Raw genomic sequence first — 12158 nt, forward strand, 5'->3', positions numbered from 1 at the left:
GATGTATGCAGAGCAAAGATTGGATTTAAATGACTAAACTCGAGGTGTAATGTTACGTTACAGGACCCATGAGACTCGACAGCAGTACCATTAAGCTCAAATGTTATTGATTTTTGGGGTTTGAAAAAAGTGGAACCAGGTCCTCAATTAGAACTGGACTTCGATCCCTAATAAAGAACGCCTTGAGGGAATTCGATCAAATTTAACACAAATGTCCTCTTGGACTCAAGGATGAACTGAGATTCGGAGGTCACAGGTAGGGCTGTGACCGTATGGATTTTTTGTCACCGCTGTGATAACGCAAAGCTGTTTGTTGCTGAAAGGCTTTATTTTCATGTTGTGCTATAATCTATAGAAACATCTGTATACAAAACAATCAAAAAAACAACCTGAATTCTGCAGAATCTTCCTCTTTAATGCATCTGGATTCTCAGAACTGAACTATTGAATTAGTCCCGGCCCCTAATAATGTCAAAATCCTGCAGCTCAGGCCAAAATATAAAGCTTGTAAAGCACCACCATCTGTGTCATTTCACTCCAAGTGCATCGAGGGAGATACTGAGACCTCCACAAAAAAATGAAGTGGAAAAAAAAGTTGTTTTCCTAAAGATTAAAGATGAAAGATGAGTGCCTGGCACCGTATAAACCTGCGTACGCCTTAATAAAGACCTGTGAGGCTCTGCCAGAGTGTTAGGGGTTAAAAGATCTCACAGCCAGACCAACACGGGCCATAAAATGAACGTGTAAAATTGAACTAAATTAAAACTAATTTGGGTAATTGGATTCGGGGATGTGTATTCAGTCCTCATTAAAACCTTGGCAGGAGAATTTAGCCTCTGAAGCTCAGTTTGCTGATTGAGACAGAAAACCAGAATATACTGAAGCGTCTCAGTGTCACTGAACAGCCGAAGCAGTGCGATGTTTGGGGAGAAATGTGTGTGTGTGTGTGTGTGTGTGTGTGTGTGTGTGTGTGTGTTGCTCAAGGTATGAGAGTGACTCAAAGCCTTTGTAAAAACAGAGTGATGATGAGACCGGAGGATAATGTTTTCTTGTGTTCAGGGCTGGAACACTGACATCATTAAGACAGCCGTGGGTCTCTCCGTTTAAGCGACAGATGAAGCTCGGCGTCACCGATTGCTGCTGCGAAAGGAGTTGCTATGACAACAAGTAATATCACCAACATACACGAAGAAGATGTAAGTTTGGGATTTTGAGCGTTCCCAACACAAGCGATTCAGAATAAACGCTTGTTTTTTTTTTCAAACTGGCTTCATTTGCCAAACTTTGGGACTTAATAAATGTAAACAGGTGAGTTATATAAAATTCACCCCCAAAATTGTTTTTTTGTACCAGGCTGTTAACATTAGGGATGGGGATTGAATCCCGGTTCTATCGAGGACCCGGTTCCAATTTTTCAAAACCTGAAAATCTAAAATGTAACATTACATCTCGAGTCAAGTGACGTCATTTAAATCAAAGCACACCCAAACTTTGTAGCAAGTCAGTTAAAAAAAGTTCAAATATGAGTTGCGATTGAAGGAAAAGAGCTGGTCAGCTAAATAAACCAGGTTGCATAAGGTTTCACTGTGATGTGTTCAAGGTCGGCTCAGTAAAATGACTGTTAGGCATAAGCAAATAAAACATCCTAACGATGCATTCAAATGTAACATCAAGAAAAAGAAAATTTAGTTAGAAACTTGAAGAATTCAGTTGTTTGGGTGAGAAATTTGTTTTCCCAGCAATATAAAAATGGATAGTAGAGATGGAAAAAAAGAAGTTTTTCATTTAGTGCTGCTGATATATTTTTTGCGATTTTTAATTTTACGTTATAATAAAAGCGCCCTGTTACATCAGCCAAAAAGCAAAACAGTTCTATTCAAAACTTATTGTCACCTTGTCTTTCCATCAAATAATAGAAAAGTATTGATAAAACTCGGATCGCTGAGGAGTCGTGGTGATTTGACAAAATTGCAAAGCCACACAGGCTTCACGGGGACTGCCTGATTTTGCGTGAATTGTTGCGATCGCAACATTGTGAAATCCCGAATGGACTGATGAAAGGTATTTCAAACTTACGAGTTAGTGGGTTCAACGACCTTTGTATGCACTTTTTCTGTTAGACATCTTGTGACAACTTTTACAATCATGGGACAAATTATTATAGACCTTTAAAATACTCAAGATAACCCCACAAAGCCCTTTGAAACAAAAGCGAAGCATACCAGCTCTAATTAAAATAAACAAAACCTACCCACTTCACAAATATTCCAATAGCTGAATATTCAGGTCCAGCCCTATATCAAGTATTTTCATGTCAAAAGGCTCAAGTCTTTTTTGATTTTCTGCAAGTTAAGTCTAAAGTCAACAAATTTGTGACTCAAATCCACGTCTCGTAGGAGCCACGAGTTATCTCTGTGTGTTTTTCTGTTATATTTTGGGTGTAAATAAGTTTCACCGCGGGTGGCAGTGGAGGTCAGCGTGGCTGGAAAAGCACAGAAGGGGCACAGGTGTTTCAGGCGGCGTAATCATGCATGGGTGACGGGGAGATCACACGGTTTTCACCGCTCGCTCGCCTGCTGTTGTTGTTAACCTGTAAATGTGCATCATTGATTAAACAGGAACCTCACACAACTGTGGACACGGGCGGCTAAAAAGTAGGTCATCATAGTCGCTTCACTTCTGCCGTTTATTATTAATAGTAACATTACTTAGAGTAATAAATGATTGCCAAATGAACATTTTTAAAATTTTCTAATGTTAAATAATATCAGTTATACATGTTGTGTCTCTTTGCAGGCGTTTTAGAGTCTTCACTATCAAATCTTCACACTCAGATGTAAACAACATCACACAGGACCCTTCACCCCCCCCCCATAACTCATTACAATTCCTCCCATCAGCCTGCTGTTATATAAACCCTCCGGCTGGCATAAATACATTAAAATAAAAAAATAAAAAAATCCTATTGGAGCACAAGTTGCTCATGGATGCACAGTAGTACAGTGAATTACTTTCTCAATCTATGAGTACTAACATTGCACAGGACCAGATCAGAGGATAGCAGACTTTAACAAAAGGCAGAAAAAGAAATTTGCAGTGTTTAATGTCCACACCAAAGATAATTAAACTGTTGACTGATACCTTTGTATTTTAGAAATAAAATAAATGGCCATATGTTCAGCTGAACAAAAGCCAAGTTAAGCCAATCACAAACATAGTACATTTGTAAAACATTTTATAGGGGATACACTGAAATTTTACATTTCTCAACAAATTTGTGGTGAAGGTTTAGACAGGTGTTAAGATCACGGTATCTGCACACCAGTGTTTACATGCTTTTTGGAAGCCTCCCCCACACACATTAGTTTTAAATCCGATAAAAGGGCTACGGCTAAAAACGTGACGAGTGACGCTCTGAACTCCCGTTGGTCTCGTACACGCGTGCTTACGTGAACGCAGCTCACACACTAGGAGCTAAAGGCTACAACAAGGCTAAAAACATGACGCCAGTGACGTTTTTCAAAACAACTTGGCACACTGGGGCTTCAGGACACTTGGATTAGTTCGGACGAGCAATATGGACACATTTTGTGGTTTTATTACATATTTTTTAAATGTTTGAATCCTTTTTTTTCCAGTTTATCTTGATTTATGTGGTCTGTTGATTATTGCTTGTTTTAGTTGTTTTGTTCTTTTTTTAAATCTTTTATTTGATTTGTAATCTATTTCTTTATTATTATTGTTATTGTTATTATTATCACCATTAGATGGTGACCCAAATAAAATAAAGTAAAATTAAAAATATGTATTATTATTGTACTTTATTTAATATCTATTTTGCATAATATTTATCCTGTTTATTCCCCAAATTGTTATTGTTTGTTTTAGTTGTTTTGTTTTTTTAATGTTTAATTTAATTTTATTTTATTTTCAATGTGTTTATTATTACTATTATTGTTATTATTATCATTATGTGCTACTCTTTTACTATTGATGAATATATTTATCTATATGCTATTTTCTGCTAGTTACTTTATTCTGTAAACATAAAAACAATAAAATAAATCTTCAGTCATAAAATAACCAGTTTATGGTACCACAACATTTCTGCGCCTGTTGGAGCTCACTGAAATCCTCAAGAAAATATTGTCTGTACTCACTGTTCCTTCGCGGTGCAGAAACTCCTCCTGAGGCTCTGACTGTGGGAAAAAACTCATGGCCTCCTCCCGGCATGCAGCAGCCAGTCCTGAACACCTCTCCAGCATGCGGCAGCGTAGGACGCACACTACCCAGAAATACATAAAAAATAATAAACCTCTTCACTTTTAACCATAAATGTCCACATCATTACACTCCTCACTGTCCATACTCACCCGGAAACTCGGTGACAAGAAACTTTTCCTGCATGCAGTCTCTCTCCTGCAAACTCCACGGAAAATTAGTCCACACGTGCGCCAGAATTACGCACTAAAAACAGCTGCACAACACGCCCTTTCTTCCTCTCTGACGGGTTACATGCAGAAATAAACGCGTCATGTGTTGACTTGATGACAAACAACATTATAACGGACTAAAGTGAACTTCCACAGTCGACCTTCACCCGCTGTCTTCACTCTTTGTTTGTTTCTCCCGGCAGTTTAACATGTTCAACTCTGATTGGCACCGACTGACACCCAATGTCCACCGAGGACAAATGGTCTGAGAAGTTCAAGGGCTTCGCAAAACATAGGACATTTCAACATCTCTACAAAATGTATTTTATTTTAGTTTTTGATAATTTTGGCTGTGTTCATGGCATACATTTTTGGCAAGATTGTGTATTTTTAATATAATGTAAATATGTAAAATACACTGTGAAAACAAAATTGCTAGAAAAAAAAAGGAGAAAAAAAAGCATAATTGAAACTATTGTAAGTGGAATTTTTGATCCCACAGCCATCAACGCCGAAAAACATGCGTTGGATTATTTATGTATTTCCATTTTATTTCCACCTGATGACGTCATTTCAAACCATTTTTGGCATATGAAGAAAAAACACGCTATTTGCACAGCACTGTCACCATCAACGTTGGTGCAAATCATTAACATATCTCAGGGTGAAAAAAAATCAACTTTGCACGTAGTATACTGAAAATAATTTGTGTGTGTGTGTGTGTGTGTGTGTTTGTCTGTGTTAAATCTAAATAGATAGTGGCATCATGACAAAAAACCTCGCATTTAAAGGGTTAAAATTCAGAAATCTAATTAATATTTGATTGTTATGATTAGCACAAATGATTAAAAAAAAATAAACTCAACGAAAGTACTAAATCATATTAATGTATAATATTTTCTATAGCTTGATAAAAAAAAAAAACACGTGTGCGCAGAGCAATACAAGTGTTTTCATATGGGGCTTTTGGGGGCTTTTTATGGTTATTGTGTCTCTTTGTGGTCATTTCACGGCACCTTGTGGTCATTTTGTGTTATTCGGTGTTTGTTTTTCATCTTTTTATAGTTGTTTTGCATCTTTGTGGCTGTTTATAGCAGCCGTTTAGTCTGTTATAGTTTCACAGCTCTTCATGGGTGCAGTTTTGTGTATCTTTGTCGTTGCTTTAACTCTTTGTTGTGCGCTGCTCTTATTTCCACAAAGACACAGAGGATATGTGACATTTCCTTCAGTTTATTAACCTGAGAGGACATAGACACAACTTTATAAAATGAATAGCAACACGTTTAGTACAAAGATGCACGGCAATACACATAGTAGTTAAGAACACAATTCAGCACTGCATAAAAAGTACATTAAAAACATGTCAGAAACATTGGCTTATCAGAACATAAACGGCGTCATATAAATATACATTCAATATATATATATATATGCATATCAGAAACTCCTCTTTTGCTTCCAGTCATTAAAACTCTGACAGCGACAGCCTTCTCTGACACATATTTCTTTGACTTTCTTTCAACAGAATCTCATTAAAATATTTACAAAATCTGATAAATACACAATTTGAAAAACAAACAAACATGCATTTGTGATCATCGGCATCGGTTTGTAAACAGTGAGTAGATATTGGCAACATGCAGGATGAACCGGAGTCATAAGAAATACAAGGATTTTGCAAAAGCTAGCAAAATGGCCCCATATTTAACAGCCGAATGAGTTCACACAGTATCCCACATCTATCGAGTGTTAGTGCTACAGCTGCCTCTACGGCCTCGTCCTCCTCTGATTCTGTCCTCTCCATCAAATAAGCTTTAAAACCTGCCGCTCAGACCACGAACGATCAAAACCTTCATAATTGAAACCTCCCGTTGAAGAAAAAGTGCTCTGTTCAGACTCAGTCTGTGAAAGCAAACAGCCTTCATCTGATCCGCTACCTGAAAAGGATCCATACAATAACGGGAAGGGGTTCAGCCACTGATATATTTCAGCTCAGAAGGGACTTTACACCAAGAAGTTGTATGTATCACATGGTATCAATCACAAGACTCACACATGCAAAGAGCAAAAAATAACCTACATCCTGATAAATCAAGATATTTTTGATTTCTCTAAGAAAAGGCCAGTGTTTTCCTGCATATTTATATATTTATGTAAATTATTTGGCGACACCTGCCATCGCTGTAGACATGCAAGGTCCTGAACACATTACTGTCATCATGGGTCTGTGTGCTGGAAAGCCTTAACAAACAGACAAAATCTGATGGAGTCACACTGGATACGGACCAAACGTTCTCTAACCAGTAACAACGTTGCGAATATAATGGCAGGGATGTCTTCAATGCTTGATTTTTTTTTTTTTTTGTCCACAATTTAATTTTGTTCACAGCTGACATACACACTTTTGTATTGTTTGCCAAGGAGAGAGAGGTTTTGTTGAGCTATTGTACAGCGAGTGGGCTCTCGTCTTTGGGGGCGTGTCACTCCGGCGCCGTGTTGCTGGGCGGTAGATTCCGCTGTTTAAAGTACTGGGTGACCTGCTGAGGCAGCTCGGCCAGGACCGACTTGGCGAGGGTCTCTTTGGGTGCCTGAGAGAGAAAAAGACCAAAAGAACGCGTTAATGTTAGTGGAATTTAAATTAGTGCTGTCAAGCTATTAAAAAATAATCTAATAAATCACATGCTCTGTGATTAATTCATCTAAATTAACCAAATATTGCTTTGAAAGTATTTTTAAAAATTCAATTAACTTTTTTAAGCACAAATTCTGCTCATTTTATGCAGTCGTACAAGCTCCTGCATTGTCAACAGCACGGTCCTGTAAATATTTCAAAATAAAAGGCCTTGTGTCAACATCTGATGGGATCCTGTCAACAGGACTTCTATTTTGAAATGGAAGCAGGAAGTTTTGAATAAATAGACTTCTTTGTATTTTCTCATCTATATGACAGACAGAGGATTTTAAACTGAAGTGAAAGGTGGTAAAGAGTCAATATAAGTATGAAAACACCATTTCCACTGTCTATTTCTGCTGACAACCGCGCGGCACACGGAAAAAATTGGCGAGCCACCGGTTCTCTGGACGTGTGCAGCTCATGGGCGCCAACGCTAAATGCTTTGTGTTGACGTGATATTTTAGGCTTGAAGCACTCCGATGGTACGAAGCCTCACGATACAAAGCCACCGTGGCCTTAAGTGATGCACCAGTTGCTGTTTTTTTTCTCTTTAAGGGCGAAAAGCAAAAAAGAAAGCGCTGGCGTTTCTTCTGTAAACAGTTTTGTTAAATGAGACTCTCAGAGAGCTCCAGGGATGATGTTCCCTCGTCAAAAAGGAATTTTTCCATTTGATATAAGATCATTGCAGAAAGTAAGCTCTTTTTCGATTTTTACACATTTTGTTCAGAAAGATGATCTCCACAAATAACCACCGATTTTCCCTGTTGTGATTTGTTCTTATTGTTCAACAATAAAGCTAATAAATACTATTAGCTAATAACTTTCAGATTATCTAATCACCACCAACGTTATGCAGAGAATACTTTATAGTAGAAATTAGCCTGCCAACACAGCTCATTATTTCGGGTCACTCTCATTATTGTTTCCTCTGTTTCAGCTTCATTTCTCCCTCTTCCTCTCTATTCTGTCTGTCGCCGTCTCTCACCCTCCCACCGACAAACTGGAACGAAGCCAGCAAACACTGCGTTCCTCCCACAACAGAGGAAGTCAGCTCGCCCACCATCAGCCCACGCACACAAACACACACTCAAAATATACGAAATTTAAAAAAAAAAAGAAGTGATTTCTCTTGAATACAGCCTACAAATGTGCACACTAACAACCTCTGCTCACCTGCAGCGCGCACACACACACGAATGAACGCTCACATGAAACCTTTCTCCATGTACTTTATGTATGCTCATCAGCACACACACACACACACACACACACACACACACACACACACACACACACACACACACACACACAGTGTCTCTGTTGAGTCTGAGATAACCAGCTCTCCTCAGTAGACCCTGTGTGTGTGTGTGTGTGTGTGTGTGTGTGTGTGTGCAGCTACAATCTCAGTAGCAACAGGCTGCCATTTGGTAAACACATTCACACTCAGAAAGCATGACATCATGTCATTAGGTAAAGCCTCTGACGCAGAGCTAAGATGGAGTCAAAGTGACACTGCGAATCACATCAGCAAGTCGAAACTTTAGCCTCAGTGGCATCTCGGCGAAGGCTGAAAGACGTCAAACTTCACCGAGAGCTGCCGGGTTGTTAAACTTCTCACTTCCACGCTTACAGACACATACATATGTAAAACACACATTTTCTGTCATGAATAAGGGAACACACACACACACACACACACACACACACACACACACACACACACACCATTGATTTTAATGTGATGTAAATATTGTAAATCATATTGGATCATGAAATATGCAAATGTAACTATTTAGTATATGCCTGATTTGTCTGATGCACCTTTGAAGGGGTTTTTCTTCGATAAGGGTTGCAAATTAGCCTTTAGACCAGATTGTCCCTGACAAATAAACCAATAATTAAATAAATAATCTTAGTGGATGACTCAACAGAAACTCTTGCCTCTGTGAAGAGACAATGGTGTATTTTACTCTTGATGTTCGTGTTCAACACAGTTCCACTGAGGACACCACGCAGCTGTAAAATAATTAAGTCCGCCTCCGAGGTTTTACCCCGAGTTCCAACAATGGAAACACGATTGAACACCAAAAAGAGAAGAACACGTTTCCCCACTTCTAAGATGCTTACACTGGCTTCCAGTTAATTATAGAATTGACTTCAAGGCATTACTTATTGTCTGCATGTCACTTGATGGTCTGGGCCTGAAATATCTCAGCCATGTTTGCTCTCAGATCCGCGGGGACTGTTCAGTGTTAAATCCAAATGAAACAGCTTTTAGTCATTACACTTCCTGCTGCTGGGTTCAGCTCCCACTGGACCCAAGATATGCCTCAACTGTAACCATTTTTAAAACCAAGCTTAAGACTTTTCTCTTTCCACAGCTTTTTATTAATCTTTTTTTGTGGTACTTTTGTTCATTTTATCAATTTGTTGTCGGTGCTATTATTACATTTGCCTGTCCTGTTATTTATTTTATTTTATTCTTCAATTTTGTTTGTTTTTTTCTTATCTGTTGAGTGTAAATAATCTACATTACTTTTGTGTATGATAAGGTGCTTTATAAAGAAACATCTTGAAGCATTTCTGTTTCTTTTTATAACTGCATTGCGACCAACACTCACATTTCGGAAATCCCTGAAAGGGACGAACTGCACGATGTCCCGAACAGCCTCCTCCCCTGTGTTGGACCTTAAAACGCTGGCGTCTCCATCTAAGAACTCCATGGCAGCAAAGTCTGCATTGCCCACGCCGATGATGATGATGGACATGGGTAGCTTCGAGGCCTGTACGATGGCGTGACGCGTCTCGTCCATATCGCTGATGACACCGTCTGTTATAATGAGGAGAGTGAAGTATTGCTGCAGAGGGGGAAGAGGGAGGATGGAACAGAAGATATGGAGAGAGAAGTCGAGGAAAGAAATTAGAAATTTTCATGAATCTCCTCTGAAATCACTCAAAGTGAAATCTGCATCAAATAAAAAAAACACACTGGGACAATCGGTTACAATCATGACAATTATGCCGTCAATAATAAGCAAAGAGACTCGGTGTCGTGGAGGCGGAGAAGGAGACAAAGACCAACACAAGGGAGACATGAAGAACAAAAGCAATAGAGGACATTTCAGGAGTGACAAGAGTGACAATGAAGAGGAGACGAGATTGAAGAAGCAGCTGGACGGCACCGCACGAGGGAGAGAAAATGAAAGCTTTTCTGCATTACACCAGGTTGGGCTCCATTCATATAAACAGAGCACACCATCTGTTCCCGGAAAAATGACGGAAGCAAAAATAAAAGAAGAAAAAAGTTCATTCACAGATGAACAAGCAGAGGAGATGGAAAAAAGGGAAAACAAACAGCGAAGAACTTGCAGTGAATCAGGAGGGAAAGAGTTCAGGCTTCGGCATGAGGCTGAAATATCCGGAAGTGTGATGTAATTCATACATGCTCAAGTTTTTTTTTTCTCAAGATTTTGGAAAAATCTCAGTCTGGGGATGGACTGTGCAGACAGATGGCACTTATCCCGTCTCTTCTTATACTTTATTACAAAAAAACAAAACAAAACAAAACATATGTGAAAGAAAGATAAAGCACTTTCAGGAGACTATGTTTTTTTTCTGATCAGTTTTTATTTTGTTTTGTGCACTATAGTAATAAATCCTATATCCATGACTGCATCACATCTATATGCACCCATATGTTTTCCAAATTTTACAGGTATTAATACTCCAGAAGGAACGTTAACGGTGTGTCTCACCCTCCACTCCCTGGCTGGCTTTTTTATTTTTAAAAAAATTGTATTTATTTTTTTATTTCACAGGAGACTGTGTTCTATCGAAAAAATAAATATACCTAAATGATAGATTCAAGATTCAGGTATTTAATTGACATTATGCAAGCATAATGAAATTGCAAATGTGTCATTCTCAGTGGTGCAAACTATTAAGAAATAATAATAAAAAAACCAACGAAAAACCTTCACCTATTTACATATAAAATAAGACAAAAATGTCAGTGATAATAAAGGATAAACATTAAAATCTAGCCAACGTAAGTTCAAATATCAGTAATATTATTCAACACGTTGTGGCCTGAACCCAACAGTGAGGTCAGCTTGAGCTCGGGTTTTCCAGTATCAAGAATCAGACTTTATTTTGGGTAAATCACGGTTGTAAACCTTTGCTGCTCCTGAGCACGTTAACATCAGAGGATCAGATGAAAATATGCCAAAAGCCTGCATACTTAACAATCACATCATAAAAAAGCTAAATAAAGTTCCATGATAATATCTACAAAGAAAATATTTTATTAAACAGGGAAAATTTCATCCAAATTTAGTGAAAATTCTGAAAAAGGCTCCAACAAAAACAATGTAGAAAATGTGATGGAAACATGGGATTTATGTCTGATTTATGTATTAGTGGACTTTAGTGGACTTTTGTCACATGCTTCTTGATATACGTGTCTGTTTCTTTTGCACTTTGTTGCATTTTGCTTTTAGAAATGCAACTTAAAAGAATAAACAAATATTTATTAGCATTTTCACGTGTGCATTAAAACAGATGGATGTAAAATACACTTACTAAAGGTGTTATTTATGGTGATTATAGTAGTGCATAATTTATTTTATTAGTGAGGGAGAAAACTTTTAGTCTGTTATTGCTGATATTATAGTTATAGGTTTCTCCCCTTTTAAATAAAAGTTTGTGCATCATGTTTAAAAAAGCACCAAAATGTTCCTATGGAAAATAGATTATCCATGTATAATTCATTTATTTGGCATATTATTTCCACCCTACATAACGTGGCGAAAATGCCAACATAGTTTAAAGTTTTACGATATCATTCCCAAATGTATTGATCGGCTTAAAGGGTGTTCAGAGAGAAAGCAAAGTAAACTTTGTTTAAAATTTGACTGGTGGACCATTGTTTTTCTTCACTCTACACAGCCAGGGTACCTGCTGTACAGACGCTGGCTATAAGTTAGCAACAAGCAGTGTGTGTGGGAGTGTGCATGTGTGTTTGTGTTCAGCTCAGCCTTTGACTGATCCCA

General features: G+C 38.1%; 2 protein-coding genes across 2 annotated transcripts in view; both read right to left on the bottom strand.

Moving 5' to 3' along the window:
- LOC121950774 (cytochrome P450 2B4-like) overlaps nt 1-4288 on the bottom strand; it is a 29085-nt gene extending 24797 nt beyond the window's left edge. The window contains exon 1 of the mRNA XM_042496881.2: nt 4161-4288. Within this exon, the coding sequence (XP_042352815.2) occupies nt 4161-4233 (73 nt within the window). The 5' untranslated portion in view covers nt 4234-4288. The remainder of the gene's footprint in view (nt 1-4160) is intronic.
- Nucleotides 4289-5643: 1355 nt separating this feature from the next.
- Nucleotides 5644-12158, bottom strand: part of cpne2 (copine II) — a 53799-nt gene continuing 47284 nt past the window's right edge. The window contains exons 15-16 of the mRNA XM_042496366.2: nt 9729-9965; nt 5644-7021 (exon numbers count right to left, since the gene is read on the bottom strand). Of these exons, the coding sequence (XP_042352300.1) occupies nt 6914-7021; nt 9729-9965 (345 nt within the window). The 3' untranslated portion in view covers nt 5644-6913. The remainder of the gene's footprint in view (nt 7022-9728; nt 9966-12158) is intronic.

Source organism: Plectropomus leopardus, chromosome 7 (assembly GCF_026936395.1).
Source record: "Plectropomus leopardus strain MGB_pleo_1.0 chromosome 7, ASM2693639v1, whole genome shotgun sequence".
In the NCBI taxonomy this organism is placed as follows: domain Eukaryota; kingdom Metazoa; phylum Chordata; class Actinopteri; order Perciformes; family Serranidae; genus Plectropomus; species Plectropomus leopardus.